The sequence below is a fragment of the Morus notabilis genome, unplaced genomic scaffold, assembly GCF_000414095.1.
Source record: "Morus notabilis unplaced genomic scaffold, ASM41409v2 Scaffold416, whole genome shotgun sequence".
NCBI classification, from domain to species: domain Eukaryota; kingdom Viridiplantae; phylum Streptophyta; class Magnoliopsida; order Rosales; family Moraceae; genus Morus; species Morus notabilis.
Window position 1 is genome coordinate 339592 of NW_010368049.1, and position 21300 is coordinate 360891.

The window sequence follows — 21300 nt, forward strand, 5'->3', positions numbered from 1 at the left end:
CATGCAACAAATAAACAAATTTTAAACATGACGATTTAAACGATTGATTTTAAAAGGGCTTTAAGATGTACTTGAATTTAAGATTTCTCACGAAATCCGTTTTAAAGTCAAAATTAAATGGCCTGATTGAATTGGCTAGTTTTAGAAAGGCTTTTAAAGAGTATTTGAAATAGGAGTTCAAATGCTGCTCTGTTTGAAAGATATTTTTAGAACGTTTTATCTTAACTGAAATTAAGAAAAGCTTTAAGAAATTTAGTGATTCACTTATTTGAAATTATTGTTACAAATTATGAAAGTATTCTTTCTTATATTAAAAAAAAAAATGTTCCGCAAATTTTAAGAAACCCCAGTAAGTACAAGTTAAAGTTTAAGTACAGTGGCGGCCTCATAGGAGGGTCGTCACAGAAGGCCTTGTAATCACTTTACTAAGAGAATAAGCTTCACATAAAACTTTATTAATTTGAAAGATTTATTGACCTTTTAATAAATGTCCATGTGAACTTTTTACGATCCTTCGCATCATTATTGAACCAGGATGACCTAAACGGTCATGCCATTTGAAGGATCTTCTTTAACTACCATGTGTGACTCTATCACATTTATATGTGTGTAATGTAATCCCGAAGAGAGTTTTAAAAGTTTTTCTAATATGTACTTCTTTTTTATACGTTAGTAGTTAAATACATATATTTCTTATTTCCTTCCGTTTCAAATCGCGTATCATATCCATGAAGATGTATGTTTTTGAAATTCAACAAATTTTTTTTAGACTTTGGTGAAAATAAAGCATTACTTTTATAAAACTTTTTTGTTTTTAGATTTGCATATGATTGTTTTTTAATAGTAACAACAAAGTATTTGTTTCTTTAAATCCATATGTTTTTGTAATATAATAGTGAATTATGTGTGTTTATCCGTTTCTGACAGCTTGTGTTGGGAAGCTCCATCCCAAATGCTTACAAGAAACACAAAAAGAAGCATCAGAGAGAAGACGCCTTGGTCTCTCTACCACTCCCAGCTAACCCAGATACAGAGATAGCAGCAATCGCGATTCAAAACTAACTGTTTTAACAGTCTGAGCTCTGCAATTACGAAGAAATGAAGCTTAGTTTTCAGACAATATGTACATCTTTTTTGGTTGGACAAATGTATATGGATTGGTCTTAGCATCCGGACAAGTTAACGGAAAAACGACCAATATTTTATGATTTGGTTTGACTTTGTCGTTTATAACATTTCTGTCGCTATTTCATTAAACTTTTGCTTCTTTGTTTCCTTCTATTGCCATTTGAACCCTTATCCGTGAAGAGGAATTGTTTGCAGCCACAGCCAGTGGGGACTTTAAGCCTCAGGTGATTATTGTTGCCACTGGGTAGGTAATGTACCTCAACACTTTACAGTTTACAAATTCAAATAAATAAATATTCCATTAAAAAATTACAAATAAATAAATAAAAGTTGTTCGTCTCATTTTTTTCTTCAGTAAGGAATTTGTGTTCTCTCTGCCACTGGGGCTGTTTCCCAGGCTGACATTTTCCAACCTGACACACTACTAGTTTCTTTCATACAAATGAGGTAGGATTATCATATTTTTATGTTCTTCTAACTGTGATCCAAACTACCTTACGAACTACGAAGAGCTATGTTTTAAAGCTGTATAAGATACTGTCATTTTTGCTTATATATATATATATATATATATATATATATATTCGTTTCGATATGATTTTGACTAAATTTAACTTTTAAAAACACGCACATCGTACCTATCATAGAAAAGTCATTTATAATATCTTGAAATGGCCTAACAACAAATACATTGCTGGATCTGGGGCCTGGGCTACTGTAATTTTTTTTTTTTTAAGTATTTTTCAGGATCTTCATTGCTACAATTACAAATACGGTATTCAATGGGATCAAACAAAAACATGCCTGCCAATTAGACTATTACTTAGGGGCTAATTTATTTTTCTTGAATTCTTATTTCCCCGAAGTTGCTAAGATATTACAGACATGTATCTCTACGGTGAAAAATGCTTGTTATTTCAAGTTAATATTCTTGGACAAGCCACTTGATACTGACAAGTTACACTCAAGTGAAACCATTGAGTAGTTATCTGTTGGAGTTCATTGCCTATTACTGTTTTTTTTTTTTTTTTCTAAATCACATAGAGATTTTATGCATCTTTTTTTATATAAAAATTAAAACTATAAATTTCTTCTCACAGGCCGCTTCGAGATATTGTTTTTATTCGGTTCATACGGTTTCGATTTTGTACCTTGGAGGGGTGCCTTGATCATCTCATTATCCGCGCCTGATGGGAGTCTCATTGGTGGCATTTCTGGTTCACTAATAGCTTCTAGTCCCATCCGGGTAAGGCCTCTTCTTCTTATGTCTGATATAATAGAATTATATTGACTATTAAGTTATTTCAGAAGCATTTTTCCAAGACTGTAGATTGATTGACTATAGTAGAATGTGTCATTCTTTGTGCATATTCAAAGTGTTGACTCCACTAAAGATGTCTTCTATTAATCTTGTGAAAATGTTTGAAAAAGTACCTGCAGTGCGTATTGAACACAAAATCCACCTCATTAAAGATACCCCATTTGCTCGTTTAGATGCTCAATAAATAATCTTTTGTTCTCAGATGTCTTCTAGAAAAAGCATTTTTTTTTAGAGTACCAAAGAAAATGAGTCACTTAACAAATTGGGTGCAAAAGAATAAATCGTTCTATGACTTTCAGAATCTCTTACATTGAATTATCTGTGTTTATCCATTTTTGACAGCTTGTGGTGCGAAGCTTCGAGCCAAATGAAAGCAACAAAGAGTACACACATTGGCCTCAGCAGTACCCCCCCGCTGCCACATATACGCTGACAGCAGCAACTCTGATTTCACAACCAAAACCCTGTCGTCCTTTAGACCTCGTTCATTTTACCGATTCGAGTTTAGTATTTGAGTTTTGTTAGTAAAAAAGTTCTCATATAAAAGTCACATCTCAACTCGAATCAAGGAACTAAACGGGTTCTTAGACTGGCTGGCATCCAACACCACCCGCCTTACTGCCACAAGCACAAGAAGAACCTGAAAAGAACACGACTGCTGAAAAGAACATAACTGTTTTAAAATTCTGTACACTGCGATACTACAAATTGATTTTTAGTTTTCGGATAATATGTGCACCTTTTTTTGTTGTACATAGTATGTGGATTGGTCTCTATGCTCTTTGTTAGCTTCCGGTGAAAATAACCGAAAACAACCAACGTTTTATAATTTGATTTGACCATGTCGTTTATAATATTGCTATCGCTATTTTCATTCATTTTTGTTTTCATTTGTTCCTTCGATTGTCATTTGTTGTACACGTCTTTTATTATTTTCTCGTCGTTTTTAAATTTTCCTATAATTTATTTTCTTGTGTTGCCGATTTCCTTAACCTGTAGTTTTATTAATCTTTTATTCCCTTTACTGTCGTTCTTAGCTTTCTTGTATATTGAAGTTGTTTCTTTATTTTGGTTTATTTTAACTTTCTAATATATATTCGATGTCGTTTTCCATTTAATGTCGTGTAACATTTGATGTCGTTTTCTTATTCCACTCTATTTATCCTTAGGCGATATTTTGTCGTTTACCGTTATTATGTTGCCGTTTTCTTCGACTTGTAGTTTCCCTCTTTCAGTTGACCTTTTTTCTGTCGCTGCTTCCATTAGCTGTCGTTTCCCCCTGCATTGTCGTTTATTTTTTGGTCAGATTTTTTTTTCCCTTTTTCTTTTTAGTTATGTTTCTGCTTTTCCCGTCATTGTTGTTTCAATCGACTTATCATTTACTTTCTTGCCTCATGACTAGTGGTTTATTCTGTCTTTCTTTAGCGATGAAAAATGGAAAAATCAGATGATCACAATATCTTAAAATTTTTTAATCAACAAAATCTAAAAAGGAATACATTGTGCCAAGCTTAGAACATGGTATAGTCGAACATTTAATTTTGTAGGGGTGTTTACTAATTAAATCTGTAAACACTAACAGCTGTTGAACGCAAACGAGTCATTAAAGATCCTTAGCCAAAAAAAAAAAAAAAACGGCTCATGAAAGAGAACTAAGACCTGATCATACAAAGCCACCAAGTAAATACACTCTTCAAATTAGTAGCACTACAACTAGCCAAAAAAGTATTATATAGCTCTCGGCACATACTCGAAATTAGAAAAATATATAAAAATTAAAAAAAGAAAAAGGAAAAAAAAAAGACTGCACAAAATTAACTAATGAGATATTTATATTTTCATACCATATGTTTTAAGTTTATTCGAAATCTATATTTAATTTTTAATCTCATCAAATGGATACCATTAAATTAGATTTAATATATAAATATATGCTTATATCGGTCAACAATTGATTTTAACCTTTAAAATGACTAAACTATTCTTAAGAAAAGGGAAAAAAACACTAAAACTTTCTAATATTATGATAATTAAAAATTAATAACACAAAAAAAAAACTATTTAAATGGTATTTTACATATTTTAGAGGTTAAAATTGTGAGTTTAAAATTTCTTTTTAAGTTTTTTCTTTTTTATATGTTTTTATTTAAGAGTATTTTAGATATTCTTAAGGTTAAAATCGAAAATTAATTGTGAAAATTTATAAATTTTAGTATTTAATTTAATCTGAAAGTATATATTTGATAAGATCAAAAACTGAAAAAGATAAATTTTAAATAAACACAAAACACAAAATATAAAAAAGTAAATATCCCTTAACTAATTAAGCAAGCATACTTCACAACTGCTTTTAGCTAACACCACGTGCATATACACATACACGTACACATACACACACATGCATGTGTATACGTATGTGTGTCCATATGTGTGTGTGTGTGTATATACATATATATATATATATATATATATATATATATATTATATGCGAACACGTGACATTCAGTACTACTGTTGATGATTTCGGAAAGTACTAGGAAGAGTTTCTGGTTGTCCGATTCATCTATTTGCAGCTAACAACTCAAGTGCTCTTATGAAAACGACGAACCACTTTCGAATAGAAATGCCAATCGGAATGTGCAGGCGTTATAGCAGACTGACCAAAAGGATGTTCTTTCACGAAAGAAGGAACGTCTTCAGCACCTGCCAGTTCATCCAAGTACACCCTCAGCTCACCCCTAGGCCCTGATCACGACCACAAACACGTTATAATCCAAAACGACAAATAGAGTTTTAACACAAACTACGACAAATCCTGATCGTCACTGATAAACTAAAACCTTAATATATATATATATATATATAGCACTTCACTAACCTAAGGCCATGTCTTCAACATTATCAACCTTGTATTCATCAGAAAATATAGCAGTGTGTGGCTGCACAAAATTTTTTGGAAGAAAAATAGTAATAGCTTACAAATAATATTTATTTAGCTCTCGCGTAAAACGACACATAAATGCATAAGGTCAAAATACTAGTATTTTAATTACATACAGGATTTAGTAGCGCTTTGTAAGGGTTATTGTCTACTAAGAGTGTGTTCGATGAAGAATATCGCCCTTCAATACAAATTGACCTGTCTTGCCACAAGTCCTTCAACTCCTTCAGAAACAACGGTTTGCGTTTATTCTCCAAGGTATTCCATCCGGAATTAGTACACTCGCGTTGGTCCTGAAATTTCCAAAATAAAAAAAATACATTATTCCGAAAAAAATAAAGATCAGTTTATAACTTTTTTTATATAATACTTATAAAGAAAATATATCATGAATAGTACTGATTTTGATAGATAATTTCTTTTCTACAACTTCATTAGTGTATAGTAATTACGGCAACCATTATGACTATTGTTAATTCAATAAATATTACTTGTGGTAATTATTGAAGTGATGATGATATAGAAAGAAGCAATTAAAATCCATACTTCTATAAAAATATATTTTTGTGCTATAACTAGACCCAACAATTAAAGAGAAAAATAATATCAATTAGTGCATCGTCATATACTCGGTCAAATAATAAATTTTCAAGTGTGGTACTACCGATTATTCCCAAAATGTACTTACCCAAGCAAACAACAGCTTGCTCTTTAATCCCTTCATTATACAATCGAGGGCATTGTTCAGGTACCATCTAATAATTGTCATGTTATATTCCAATAACCATGGCACATAAATATATAAAATATTCTCTACTCAAGAAGAAAAGTTTCAGAAAACAAGAACCATTTTGGTATCTTAGGCCCCGTTCATTTCACCGATTCGAGTTTTGTTACAGTAAAAAATTCTCAGAAACAGTCACATCTAACTTTTTTACTACAGTAAAAAGCCCTCACATAAAGTTACATCTTAACTCAAATTAAAAATTCAAATCAGCGAACTAAACAAACCCTATTTATCACTTTGTTACATTAGTATCATGGCGTTTTGGAAATCTCATTAGGAGACCTCATAATTATAAAACACATCATTCTGGATTTATGGTATACCTAGGACCTACTTTCGGGACCGAAAAAAATCAATATTTTTGCCCTTATAGTCTAAAATAAATTAAAAGGGAGAAAATAAAATTCCAGAAAGAAAAATTAACTCAAAATATTCTAGTCTTAAACTAGGATGTGAAAATCACTGAAAAAGAACAAAAACAATGAATAGAGAGAGAGAGTGAGTGAGACAGGGGCAACTCAGAAGGTAGAACTTCTTTTAGCATTTTATTTTATGTTGATATATATCACTCTCCAAAATTTAAATTATAAGGTACGTACTGTAATAAGATTATCAAAACACCAAGGTTCCAAAGTGGAAAACGACTAAGCCACAGGAATAATATTGACAAAAAAAAAGGGAAAAACGAAAATATTACAAGCAAGCAAAAAAGAAGAAATCTATATATACTTACTCCCTGGCAGAGGACCATATTCCCACATCAAATCTTTCCAGGCAAAACTTCATGAATTCTTCACAGTAAGGTCTCTTGTAAACTGCGCAAACGAAATAGAAAAAAATAATAATAATTAAGAAATTTACAAAAATAATTAAAAGTTTTTTAAGAAATAATTACTTGCTAATTACGAAAGAAACTTGTTACGTTGTATTTTTCTTACCTAAAATGCTTCCGTAGAACTCATCAGGGCTGCGAAATCTCGGAATGGCAGACTCATCGTAACGGTGGACTCTATGACAAAGCAATCCACCGAGACAGAGAACAACAAGTTTCTTTCTTGGACCAAGGTTTAGTCTCTCTAACGACAGGCCATAAATATAATCTTCTGATCCCTGATGATCATGTTCTTCGTCGTCGTTGCTGCTGCTGCTGCTACACACCAGTTTTCCTTTCACATCGCTATTCTGTGCTGCCATCTTTGCAAAAGAGAGGCTCCAAAAGCCGAGTTCTCTACGTGTGTGCATCAGTGCATGGAACAAACCATGTTTTTATAAATTAGATTTAGAAAAGGGCAAAAAAAAATAAAATAAAAGCAATAACAACCACAGAATGGTAAGCTTTTTGGCTCGTTGATATCTGTGTTATTTATAAAAATAAAAAATAAATAAAATAAATAAAAAAGAATAATAAGTTTAGAACTTAAATTTATAATGAATCACGATTAAAATAAATATATATATATATATACACACACACACACACACACACTCAAGAATGCATTTGTAAATTTGTTAAAGGTTCATATAAGTACCTATCAAGACAGTGTTGGCTTTGACGCTTGAGTTGGGGGTTTAAGAAATTACACTAATTAAAGATCAGTGATAGATACCTATGTGTGTATTTATATTGTATATAAGAGAAAAAGAGAGATCCACCACGTGGAAAACTAATAAGTGATGGACATAAGGGATATAATAAGAGCATGAGGTGTTACTTCGTGCTATCAAAACTGGAAAGCTAATTCATGCATGCATATTGACACGACCTGCTAAGTAAATACATTTTGTTTTATCTGTTTGAGTTTAGAACTAATTATGTTAAAAAAAATATTGTAGCATAAAAAGTTATATTTATTTTTATAAAAAACAAATGTAACAAAATAATTTAAATTGTTATTCGAACTGTGAAACAAAAATCTATTGTTAGGATGTCATCGAGTAGTAAATCTACAGCTAGGCTGTCATTTATGGCCACTGCTTTTGTCACGTCCCAAAACAGGAGTTAATAACATAGAGGTTCATTTAGAAGTTAAACATAATTAAAAAAGTAATTAAACATTTGAAAATATAATAATCAAAACCAAAAGTAAAATATAAAAGTAATTTCCAAACAAGCCCCACATTTGTACTGAAATTAAATTATAAGAAAGTGATGGGGACTTTCACACTTTCTGACAAGATAGGTTTAAAAACTAAGCATCTGGCATCATTCAGAGTTTCACCCACAGGATATACAATATTGTACATACATGAACATGTAAAGAACATTTATAGACATCAACCACAATCTAGATATTCAAAGTTTATAGTCTTAAAATTTACAATCCTTACATTTATACACAAGGATGATGGATAGTTGAACTCCTTCTCGAACTACACATGCAAGGGTTGTCAGAGATTGCCACTTACTCTGCACTGCTTCTAGCGTCGCCTAGAAGGGGTTTAATATTTATAGAAACAAAAATAAAACGTGAACAGAAAGCCCAGTATGATGTATTTTGAAATTAACTTTATAAACAAGTAAATAAATGAATAAGCAAATAAATAAAGATATTCAATTTCAACACAACAGCTGGAACCTAACATCCATTTTTCTAAAAGGAAGTATAAACTTAAAATTCCATATTACAGGCATTAGCAAGTAATTTATACTATGATAAATTACTTACACAACCACAAGCACAAGCCTTAACACCACCATAATGGCCCGGTCCGGGTTTTGGGTTCCACCCCCGAGGATACTCTCTGCATATCCTTTCTAGGCCATCAACAGGCTTACCAGTTCGCATGATATCTTATCTTAGAAAAATATTCATTAAAATTTTAAAACAGTTCATTATGCTTCTAATAGCTAAAATCAAGCTATTGTGTTAAAATATTTTTCTTTATCAAACATGTCATTTCTTTAAAACATTTATATAGGCCAAAAAACTCTTAAATCCGGCTAACAAAGAAAAAGGCATGAAATCCCACCTGTCAGTTATCAAACCTGTGGCTAGCCTCTCGTTACTTTAGCTTCCGCTTCCTTCAAAGCCTTAATATTCGATCTTCCTCACTAACTTTATCACAAAAGTAATGTCTTAGGATACATTTTTCATTCTTAAAACGAATTTAGCTTAATCCCATCTAATTGTTTCCTATTAGTGTACCTTGACTCAAATTTAAGTTTTACAAACGACTTTATAATTTAGTTTTGGGATTCTTTAAAAATTAAAATTCAATTCATTTGTTTGATTTCCCATCTAATTCCGACTTAAAAATAAGTTTTTGAAAAAATTTCAACAACATACTAAATAGAAAAAATGTCAAACCTGTAATTCAAAATCAATTTCACAATAAATTCTTCATAAATCATCAAAACTAATTTTCAATCAATTCAATAAGTCCAATAACTAAAAACTCACAAATTTAATTCAATTCTAATAACAATTGTTCAATTCTAAACAATAACTCAAAATTATTCAAATCTAACTAAAGTCTCAAATTCTCAAATCAATAACTCAATTTCAAATATGAGTTTTTAAGAAATTTTTACCTCAAAATGATTAAAGCTCGCTTCTCTTCATTTCTCTCTTCTTTTTTTTTTGTCTTTTTTTTTTTGAGTGTCTCAGCCGTACAGCCGAGAGAGAGGGAGAGAGAGAAAAATGGCGGGAGAGAGAGAGCCCGGAGAGAGAAGGCCGGCGGGAGAGAGAGCCCGGAGAGAAAGTGGCCGGCGTGGAAGAAAAAAAAAGAAGAGAGAAAGAGAGAGGTGTGCTGCCAGTGAGAATCAGAGGAGAGAGAGAGAGGAAAAAGAAAAAGAAAGAGAGGGTGAGAGAGTTCTGGGCAGCCACGGGGAAGGAGGGGAAGGAAAGGAAGGAAAAAGAAAAAAAAAAAGAAAAGAAAGAAAGGAAAAGGAAAAGAAAGAAAAAAAAATAGAAAAAAGTAAAGTAAAATACATTGATATTAAGTGTATTTTTAAAAAAATTTGAGGTGAAATCTTAAATATTAAAAATAATTGAAAGTTTTTTAATTAATTGAGAAAATTAAATTAAATTAAGCACATTAATAATTCATAATTTAATATAATTAAATATGTTTAATTCGAGAGAGCGTTACAGAAATTACAGTTTACAACTAAGTTTTCAAACATTTTTTTTAATTCTTAATTCAAATCATCCGGTTCAAATCGAGTCCAATGTTCAAATTGTAAGAATTTGAAGCCAACCAATTGTCGTCTTTGTTTTTTAACGGTTAAATGATTTTTTATATTAATTAATATGGTAATTTTTCAAACACCAAGTGATAAAAAGGAATAATAGCTCGCATGAAATAGATGTTTTCTTTTAGTAATTCTAAATTTATTATTGATGAAAATAATGAAATAGGTACTTATATAGTGATTAAAATATCGAGTTAGCGGTAATTCACATCTATTAAGTTTGATGTTTTTAAGTTTATATATGTAGCAAAAAACAAAACATATAGTGAAATATATATTGGGCGTTCAAAGATGTAGATGCCGTGGAGTAACACAAGTGTGACACTTGGATTCTTCTACATACTCACACGTACGTGGAAAATATATCGCAAGTTTAAGTTTAATCTATTTGCGTTTTATGTCGTTTTCACTTTATTGTCGACCCTATCCTTATTGTCGTTTACTGTGCCTATGTTTATATAAGTACTCTTATCTCTATACATACGTTCTGTATATTTTCGTCTTTTCTCTGCTTTGTTGCTGTTATGAATAAATTGATTCATTAGTCTGGATGTTCAATTCCCAACACTCCACGTGAATTCTATTATCTCCTCTTTATTATTATTGGTATTTAGCATTTCATAACCTCCTAATTAACACTCCATTAGTAGTATTTTATTATTGTATGACTTTTGGCCTCTCCTACTTTATAATTCTTTGCCTACATATATGACTTTTAAGAGATATGCATCGTTCATTTCACCGATTCGAATTTTCAGTTTTAAGTTTTTACAGTAAAAAGTACTCAGAAAATGTCACATCTATCTTTTTTTTGTTACAGTGAAAAGCTCTCAGAAAATATCACATCTCAACTCGAATTGAAAACTCGAATCCGTGAAGTGAACGAAACCATATATTTGTACACAACAAGAAGATGAATAATAAGAAAGTCATCTCTCTCTTGTGTTTATATATTTTATCTATGCCTCGCAATTTAGTTACTTTGTATTTGTTTTATAACACGTTATCAGAATGAGTCTTTAATATCATTGCTTTTGATTTTGATCGGCAAATTTTAAAAATTTCAAAGATTATCTTGTAGCGCTTCTAGCAATCTGGTGCGCGCATTGAATTTGTCCATTGATGGATAGAAAGGATGACGACGCATTATTTATATGACATAATTCTTTTACTTAGACGATTGTCTCTGTTTTTGTGATATTATTTCTACATATATATAAATGCTTTATATATATGATAATAGGTTTGTTCTATTTTTCCTAATTTCTTATACTTTCTAATCTCTATATTAAGAATCTGTGAAAATTCTATTGTGCATGCTGACCCGTTTATTTATATGCTCAAGATTATATTATTATGCATAATTAAGGTGTTTAATTCAAATTGCACAAGAGTCCATAAATTCATTATTTACACGTTACGTTTTAGTTCACAACAACATTCTTGTACTATATGCGAGTAGTTTTGCAATTTTAATTCAGGTACCCCATCCGTTAATATGTATAACTTTTAGTATATGTGTTATATATATTTCTCATGAATTTATGTATGCCTAACATAATAGAGCTCATACTCAGGCTAAAGCAAGTGCAATTGAATGATCTTAAGAATCCAACATTGTCATTTTTCTTTCGATGGCATTTGTGTCCATTTAATGTCGTTTTTATTTGATGTCATCTCGTTGTTTCATCATTATTATTATTCTTCTTTTTTTTTTTTATGGATCGTTGTTTCATTATTTAATCCAAAAAACAAGGAAAAACACATAATTAGGGCCCGTTCACTTTGTTGATTCGAGTTTATAATTCGAGTTGATATGTGATTTTGTGTGAGAGTCTTTTACTGTAGTAAAAAAGTTAGATGTGACTGTTTCTGATAGCGTTTTACTGTAACAAAACTTGAATTTTAAACTCGAATCGGCGAAATAAACGGGACCTCAATGATGACAACAACCAATTGAGGGGAAGAGATGGCAAAGATAGTTGCGCCTAAGGTCTATGGGTAAGGCTTTGTATGTATCGCTATATGTCAGTTTTGTATATAATTTTTCTTATGTAACTTTAATTAGATTTAATGTTTAAAAATAAACACTACTTAACTTTTTACTCTTATACCATATTAGTAGTTCTCTAAAAAACTCAAACTACTACGAGATGGGCCAATAAAAAATGTTATAGGCTAACATGTAAAAAGCTAGGAAGAAACTCTATAAACAAACTTCACATCATAAAGTGCGATAACATAGGCAAATGTTTTCATACAACTTCAAAAACAGTACAATACCAAGAACATAGAACACACTATTACATAATCAAGCTGTGGTCTTCTGAAACTTACGAACAACCTTAGAATAGTATTTCCATTGGGAATGGCTAGGCGTTATGGGAGGCTGACCAAATGGATGTTCCTTCACAAAAGAAGGGACATCCTTCGCAGCCACCAATTTTGCCAAGTACATCCTCAGCTCACCTTTAGGACCTACTTAAACAAAAAATACATGATATGTTATATGTTATAAACACGCAAAAAAAAAAAAAAAAAAAAAAAAAAGTGACTTTAATTTTAAAGGCTCATTTAGTTCGCTGATTCAGTTTTTAATTTAAATTGAAGTGTAATTTTTTATGAGAATTTTTTATTATAATAAAAAGAAAAAGGAGAAGAGAAGTGACTTCAATTTTAAGTAAACAATTATCCCACTCACCAAAAGCGTCATCTTTAGTGTCATCAATATTGTATTGACTAGGAAAGATTCCGTTATGGACCTGTAGAAATTTGCAAACACAAAGGTAAAACGGTAAAAGATGTTGGTTTAAAGCTGTTTAGTTTGTAAATTTAAATTAAAATGTGATTTTATATAAAAAAAAAATTTATTAAAATAAAAAAAATTAAATATAATTATTTTTAAAAAATTTGCAAACACAAAGGTAAAACGGTAAAAGATGTTGGTTTAAAGCTGTTTAGTTTGTAAATTTAAATTAAAATGTGATTTTATATAAAAAAAAATTTTTATTAAAATAAAAAAAATTAAATATAATTATTTTAAAAAAAATTTATCATAATAAAATTTAAATGAGGCTTTAATTCATTCACCATAAAACTAGTCACCATAAAACTAGACAATATTTCAAGGTGGGTAAAAAGGTCGTACAGGATTTAACAGCGCCTTGTACGGCTTGTCGTCTATTAATAGTGTGTTCAATTGACTGAATTGCCCTTTACACCGAGGAAGTGCAGCATTATTGTTTTGCCATATTTTCTTCAACTCCTTTAGAAACAGAGGCTTGTCTTTCTTCTCCAAGGAGCCGAAACCGGTATCAGTACATTTCTCTTGCCCCTATAATTTATTTTTTTAGCAGAAAATTAATAGAATATAAGCAAAATGATCCCATTAACTACAGTACTAGAATACAAAAAAGTATGCTTCTGGTATGACTCTGTTTTAAACTATTAAATCTATGTTAAGCTTTTTTTCGATCATTTCATACATATCTAACATTCAAAAACGAACACGATCAATAATTTACGTACCTTAAAAAAGACACTAAATAATAACATAATCATACTTACCCAAGCAAACAACAATTTGCTCTTCAATCCTTTCATTATGCATTCTAGAGTACTATCCAAGTTATACCTGCTTTGTAAGTAACGTTAAAAAAGAATAATGAAATGTTATGAGCACAACCATCATGTAAATTATTATTTTCTTTAATGGAAACCAATATTAAGAGCTAAATCGATCTACTGACTCCTTGGCCGATGACCATATTCCAATTTCAAATCTTTCCAAGCAAAACTTGATGAATTCTTTACAGTGAGGCCTTATGTAAACTGTCAAGAAGAAAGAGACTTAAATCAAAAGAAACAATACAAAAGAAAAGAATAGATATTCATATATGTGTGTGATATATGTATATAAATACACACACACACACACACACACATATATATATATATATATTTCGATATATATTACCTAAATTGTTTCCATAAGCTGCATCAGGACGACGAAAAGTTGGAATCTTGGGCTGGTCATAACGGAAAACTCTATGACAGAGAAATCCACCAAAGCCGAGAACAAGAAGTTTCTTTTTTGGACCAAGGTTTAGTTTCTCTAGAGAGAAGCCTAAATCTTTTAAACTAATACTATCTTTTTCCTCGTCGCTGTTGTTCTCACACTTGAGTTTGCCTTTCAAGCTGATAGTTTCTCGTGACATATTTCTAGAGTTCTAGTGTGTTGTCGGTTAATAACCTCCTCATCAAGTTGGTTTATATAGATGTTTTTTTTTTTTTTTTTTTTTTTTTTTTTTTTTTTTTTTTCCCTACCAAATTATTGTCTCATGCATGCACGGTTAACATATAGACAGCGTAGGAATATTGTCATTTTTTGTTGATAAGTGTTTATTTATGTTAAGAGATTTATTTTTTTATGTCAGGGTTTGAGAGATAAAAAATATATAGTGATACATTTCTCATGTAATTTTTTCTTCGTCAGATAAAATTATTTAGCAAAATATTCGCATATATATATATATATATATATATGTGTGTGTGTGTATCTCGCTTTAATTGTGGATCAACTATTAATTTATGTATACTTATGAAATTTTAATTGGAACATGATAAGGTTCGTTCCAAAGCTTCTTTTAGGCCAATGGAAATCATAGGCCAGTGGAAACACGTTACTTGCTGGAGAAGGAGAACATGAAAATCATAGGCCAATGGAAACGCATTGCTTGCTGGAGAAGTGGTGTAAGTGGTGGGACGACATGATGTTGAGAACTAGTGAAAATGACAAGAGCCGACTCGTCAGTCAATTTTGTCGGGAAGTTCCTTTTTGAGGTCTTCTTTTTATATTTTATATTAAAAATTATCTCCTCTGCGTGCTTCTTAGGCATGGTTTTGAATCTCACAGGCACCACTTACCATTTCATTCCAGCGGATAAATGGCAGCCGTTTGATCAAAATGGACGGTCACAATTTAATTGAATGGGCAAAAAAGAAAAAAAAGAAAAGGAAAGCGTATAATATAGGCATAGTACACAGCATGTTCCTATTTTGATGCCAGGAGGTAAAGGGCTCACATGTTGTCAGGGATGAAGTTGAGAAATAGTGTAGCAAAAGCATTGCGCCAGTGTGTTTAGTATATTATACAAGTCTTGAAGGGTATAGATGTAAATCTCATTGATTAAAGGGAAAATTTTATTTTAATACTCTATGTCATATTCTTGTAGGAAAAATTTTATGCGGGTATCTTGACGTTTAAAAAAAAAAAAATTTTAAATCTTGGGGCATTTTTTTAAGGCACAAAAGTCATTTATACTCTTATATTTGATTTGCCCAAAATTTTTTATAAATTTATAAAAATATATTTTTAAAATAAAATTAAAAACTCAAAATTCTATTCCTTTTCCTCCTATTTTTTTCATTTTATGCTTTTAAATTATTTTTATATTTATAAATAAAATTCTAGACAAATCAAGTAAAAGGGTATAAATGACTTTTTATTTCTAAAAAAGAAGTCTCAAGATACTAAAAAAAATTTAAAAATGTTGAGGTACTCATATAAAATTATTAAAAATACTAAATACTAAACTCATATTTTAATAAAATTGCATACATAATTAGACAGAAAGTTTGGACAAGGATCCGGAGAACGGTGATTATTTTTCTGTCGTTATGTTTTCAGTGAGTTTTTTAATTAATAAAGTTGCATATTTTATTAACTTTTAGTCGTGTTGCCTATCGACTCCCATCTAAATTTTTTCTGACGCCTACAAGATAAAAAGGTAACAACTCTTATAGGCTACCCTCATGTCAATCGTAGCCCTTTATTTTCAATGAAAGGGTGCACATCACTCCGGCAAAATGCACATGCCTACCAAAGACATTTCCTACTTTTTTTAATATATTATAATTTTGATTAGATATAACGTTAAAGACCGATGCTCCTAATAAGGTGGCGAAACTCTTTTCTTATTATTGATTATAGAGGTGTCAAACGTTACGGCACGTCCAACAACAGGCCCGCCATGGGTCTAGGCCGTGGCACGGCCCTGAACAATTCAGGGTCAGGTTTGAAGGAAGACTTTCAGGTCTGACACTGACCTAGGTCCTCGTCCATAAGGGTCAGGGTTGGGCCCGGGCCTAGGCCCTTCACGGGTCGGCCCTAGCCCTTTTAATTTTTTTTGTAATATTTAATTAAAAAAATATATATCATATGCCCCTAAAAGATGTGATTTTATTGAATTGAAATAATACTGAATAAGTACACATAAATGACTAGCTCGTTAAAAATCTTGCCAAGTAAAACCCGTGGGGAGATCGAGACAAAACCTTAGCGAAGGAAAAAAGAGTGCAGTATTCTAGGATAAGTAAATTACACTGTTGAATAATTGCTTCTAGAAGATTCTGTTATGTCTAAGTTCGACAAATATTCTTGAATTGAATCATCTGTATAGTGTTGTTTTCATCTTTTGGCATCTTCCTAGTCTTTAATACACATTAGCCTCTCCAAGATATCCAGATACATTATGCTCCTCTTCTCGTCAAGAATTCGGATGCTTGCACTAAATGTTTGCTCCAATGCTATCGTTGACACTGGAGTTGTTAGAATGTCACGTGCTATTATGGACAGTGTTGGAGAATGATTGTCTTGCTCCTCCACCACTGTAAGATGTCCAGTTTATCGTCATCAATTACAAAATTTGATTCCAAATATTTAACTAGTTCTGAAGACGTTTGTGTTGATGCGATCTTGACGCTTTCTCCTTCTTCTTCAAGAAGCTCCACGATGAACCTTTAGGCCCCGAACTGCTTCTTGACGTCAAAGTTCCCTGCTCTTTTTGTCTTGTTCCGTATTTTGTTTCAACAAAGCAAATAATATTTCTAACATTTTCCTAGCTTCGGCAATAGTTAGTCCCATATTAATATCTAAATTTTCTGATGTAGTAGACATCAAAGATTCGATCCTATCTAATCCACATCTAGGATCTAAAATGGCTACTAATGTGTATAACATATGACAACCGGCCCAATAACTTTTAAATTTAGCTTCCATTAGCTTAACTATGGTTCTAAAAAGTTCAATATCCCTATAATACGAAAATATTTTCAAAATATTAAATAGTTGATGCAAAGATAAATACGCAGTTGGATAATAAACTCCAGAAAGTAATTCAGTGGCGTTGTGCATCGTATGTAAAATTTTACAACCCTTGTGATGTGAGTGATAGTGTTTGTTAGCAGGAGTCCACACTCCCACCTTGGTGCAACGGTAGCACATGCTTTCCAATGTCCATTCAGATGGCCAGTATCCGCACAATTTTTATTAGAAAAGTGTTTTTTATAATATTTGCATACCGCACAAATTTCTATTTCACCTGTTTTTTGGATTTAGTCGAGGCTCCTCTGTGAAATGTTGCCATGCGGGAGCAGTACACGATCTTTTTCCCCTGTCACGTTCTCCAACTTCTTCGTTGTGCACCGAATCATTATCAACCGAAATAGTTTCTGGTTTAGTAGGGTTGTAGTTGTGAGCCAACATTTCATCCTCATAAAAATGGTTCATCACCAAGCTCAGGGAGCACGGGAAAATCAGGAAAATTTGATGCGGCCATTTTCTGAAAAAAAAAAAAAAAAAAAAAAAAAAAAAAAAAAAAAAAAAAAAAAGCAGAAACTAATGTTAATTCATTCATTTATAAACAATAAAGAATATAAATTAATTTGAGTCATATAATGTTATGTAACAAAATTGATGAGTAGAATACCTTTTTTCTCCAGGATTTCTTCAAATTGATTGAACTTTGTAAATGAAAGAGCAAGAAAATGAGGAATCAAGAGGGAAAAGCTTAGAATCAATATCAAAGAGACAAGATGAGAGACATAATGGGAGTGTGATGAGAAGTTGAGAGTGAATTGTTGTGATGAATATTGTGTGGGATTTAGGGGTATTTATAGGGGTTTTTTTTAGCAATTCCTGTACGTGACCGTTGGGCCCATTACGTGCCCAACGGCCGGCCCATGACGGGCCTAATGGCAAGCTCGTCACAAGATGACCATTGGACACGCGATGGGCCCAACAGTCACTTTGAGGCATGCCTGGCGGGCCGATTCACAGGCTGAACACAAGCCTGGGTCGGGCCGAATCAGGGCTTAGGTTGAATCATGTTCTTCAAGAGCTAGGGCCTGGGCCGCGGGCTGAGAAGCCGAGGTCCAACTCTAGCCCGTATAACGTGCCGGGCCGGCACGACCCGTAACAGTACCGTCCCGGGCTGTGCCAAACCTGACACTGTTACGGGCTGGGCAGGGTCATGCATAGACAGCTCGGCCCATTTGATAACTCTAAATGATTAGAAAATTTTAAAGTCATTTTAAGGTATTATGCTTTTTAAAAAATGTAGTCTCAAATACTTATTAAGAAGTCACTTCTTTTATTAATTTTCTTCTACTAACAAAAAGAAAAAGAAAAAAATTTATAAAACAGACCCTGCATCGATCTTTTTGATTTTTTAGGATTATTCTCATCAATAACCCTTTAATTTTAAAAACATTCTCATTTTACCCTTTAAATTTTAAAAATGTGTACTTTGCCCCATTAACTTAAAATTAGCACTACTTAACTCATTATGTTAAAATTTTTCATCAACAACAAAAACAAAAAAGACCACATGTCCTTTTTGGTCTAAAGCTTAGATAGAATGGGGTGTTTTTATGGGATATGTATTATTAAAAAAACATACAACACGCTATCCATATGAATTTGGCAAGTTCAAACCTAGTTAGTCCAATCTCTCAAAAATTACAATAATGCTAATATAAAAATAAATAGGGCTTATTATACTGACACACCTTCTATTTTATCAATATTATAGTCACATTCTCTTAATTAAAACTAATCACGTCAACCTCCCATAACTTTTGAAAAAAAATCACACAGACACTCTCTCCGTTAGTTGACCGTGAATTGGCCGTCTAAGTTGACTATTAATTTATTTTAAAATGCCAAAAACGTCCCCGCAGTATCAGAAAACGTTTTCTAAGCTATATATAATGCTCAAAATATCGGTCTTATCCTTGTTTAACAAGGAAAAACACGTTTAATTGTTTTTTACACTCTTATGAAACTAACCTTAACGAAGGCTTTATTTATCCCATTTCTTGTGTTTATTTCGGTCTGGATTTTTTTTTTCCAGAACAAAAACATTTTAACAAACGCCTAAACATGAACCAAAAAAAAAAAAAAAAAACAGAGCACACACAACTGAACTACCACTACACCACAAACAGCTAAATATCAACAACCATAGAAGAAAAATAGAGAGAAAAAAAAAACCGTGTAGTCTCATTAATTCATGTATTTTGATAATTGGATGAAATAGAGTTATTTAGTATATTTTTAGGCTTAGTAGTTATTTATTTTCTCAAGTAAAATGTCTTAGTGTTAGTATTTTGTATGACATTTGTTAGTTTTTGTTTAGTTGATAGAAGGTTGATATTTGTGGAGTAATCTCGTTATAACATGGATTTAGTCCTCATGTTCAATACAAGTGTGTTGACTTTGGGTAATTAGTGCAGGAAAACAACAGGGCAGTGTTGGTAAAAGTAATTTGAAAGAAAAGCACGGTAAAGGAAGTGAAGGCAGGAACGAACCCGTTGCTGCAGCAAAGCTATAGCAACGCAGATGCAACCAAAAGGTGCAAGCTGGTGCAGTTTGTTTTCATGTACAGCTGGCAGTGGTCCAAATTGCCGACTCTGACATGAGGGGACAGCTGTAAGAGCACTAAAGCGGGGACCATCAGTTTTGGCGCTGAGGCAGACACATGTAATTAGGGTACCTCATCCTGCCCTAGTATAAAAGGAAAAAGAAGAGTACTGGACAGGGTAGCCAGAGACAGGGAGGGAGGCGCACAGAATTCTTGGTACGAGCTGAAAAGAGAGAAAAGAAGAGAGTACAAGTGAAATTGTGGGCACGTTTCTGGAGCTAGAAAGGGATAGTACAGCACGGATACACACCTGTTTTGGCCTCAGATTTTAGCTTAGCCATTTTCTTCCTCTTTCTGTATTTACTCTTTGTGAACGAATGGAGTTGTTTATTGTTATTATTTCCGATTTTGTTGAACTAAACATGAGCTAAATTCTTTAGCTAGGATTATTGATGGAACCAAAGTTGCAATGAAGATTTATTTGTTATTCTAATTGCTTGCGTAATCTTCATCCTGTTTATTCAAGTATAATATTGTCTAATTTTTGTTAAGTGACAAGCCATCATTTAATGAAAAATATAAACTTAACTAATTATGGAAATGTTAGTTTAGTTAGATCTAGCTTAGATTATATAAGGGAATAGTATAGGAATATATTATTGTCTTATACAACTTATTAAAATTGGTGCTTAACTTCAAGTTTGGTAAACTAAAGTGCATAGGAATATGTTGGTTTTGGTTTAAGGAACTATAAGCATAGATCGGTCGGAAGATGATTATGCAAAATTTTAAGTTGACTGGATGAACTTTGCTAAAGCAATCCTATAACAAAACGTGGTCAGAGTTGAAACTGAGGGGAAATCAGTAATCCTAGCCCTTACCCATAATTGATTCACAGCTTAGAGCTTAGATCCTATCGAGTTTTACCACTTATTTGCATTTCAATCACATCCGTTTATTTTACTTAATCAATATCAATTTGGCATTCGAATCATTCTCGATCACCCTAGCACAACTAATTTTTGTAATCAATTCTTTATTAACTCAGTTCTTGTGGAGACGATACTTTTACTCATTACTGTAGTACTTGTGCGATTGCGTGCACTTGCGTAGAGCTATTTTCATACATAGGATTTTATCGCAACATATTTCCAACGAGTTTTTCCATCATCTGCATGTTTAAAGCTTTGAAAATGGCCATGTAAAATGCCTACAACCCAGAAG

At 32.1% G+C, this 21300-nt stretch overlaps 2 protein-coding genes across 3 annotated transcripts; both read right to left on the bottom strand.

Moving 5' to 3' along the window:
* Positions 1-4937: 4937 nt before the first annotated feature.
* LOC21395994 lies at positions 4938-9790 on the bottom strand. 2 transcript variants are annotated; one of them, XM_024176137.1, is made up of 9 exons: positions 9710-9790; positions 9148-9229; positions 8506-8605; positions 7116-7405; positions 6911-6992; positions 6079-6145; positions 5507-5683; positions 5328-5388; positions 4938-5194 (listed from the first exon to the last, which is right to left on the bottom strand). In XM_024176137.1, the coding sequence occupies exons 4-9, from the start codon at positions 7369-7371 to the stop codon at positions 5031-5033; spliced, it is 807 nt and encodes a 268-aa protein (XP_024031905.1). In that variant the 5' UTR covers positions 7372-7405; positions 8506-8605; positions 9148-9229; positions 9710-9790; the 3' UTR covers positions 4938-5030. The 2 variants fall into 2 exon arrangements, with proteins under 2 accessions (XP_024031905.1, XP_010112522.1); XM_010114220.2 differs by having other exon boundaries at positions 9148-9233.
* A 2735-nt stretch (positions 9791-12525) lies between these two features.
* On the bottom strand, positions 12526-14635 carry LOC21395995. The gene is made up of 6 exons (XM_010114221.2): positions 14349-14635; positions 14122-14203; positions 13940-14006; positions 13521-13706; positions 13074-13134; positions 12526-12850 (listed from the first exon to the last, which is right to left on the bottom strand). The coding sequence occupies exons 1-6, from the start codon at positions 14587-14589 to the stop codon at positions 12684-12686; spliced, it is 804 nt and encodes a 267-aa protein (XP_010112523.1). The 5' UTR covers positions 14590-14635; the 3' UTR covers positions 12526-12683.
* Between the last annotated feature and the right edge of the window lie 6665 nt (positions 14636-21300).

Bases quoted from the DNA above. Each gene is read 5' to 3' on its own strand.
- LOC21395994 (XM_024176137.1), bottom strand. From the start codon at position 7,371: ATGGCAGCACAGAATAGCGATGTGAAAGGAAAACTGGTGTGTAGCAGC. The intron at 6,993-7,115 runs GTAAGAAAAATA...TCGTTTGCGCAG, and splicing joins GTTCTACGGAAGCATTTTAG to TTTACAAGAGACCTTACTGT. The intron at 5,389-5,506 runs GTATGTAATTAA...AATTTTGTGCAG, and splicing joins ACAAAGCGCTACTAAATCCT to CCACACACTGCTATATTTTC.
- LOC21395995 (XM_010114221.2), bottom strand. From the start codon at position 14,589: ATGTCACGAGAAACTATCAGCTTGAAAGGCAAACTCAAGTGTGAGAAC. The intron at 13,707-13,939 runs GTAAGTATGATT...AATAAATTATAG, and splicing joins GCAAATTGTTGTTTGCTTGG to GGGCAAGAGAAATGTACTGA. The intron at 13,135-13,520 runs GTACGACCTTTT...AAATTTCTACAG, and splicing joins ACAAGGCGCTGTTAAATCCT to GTCCATAACGGAATCTTTCC.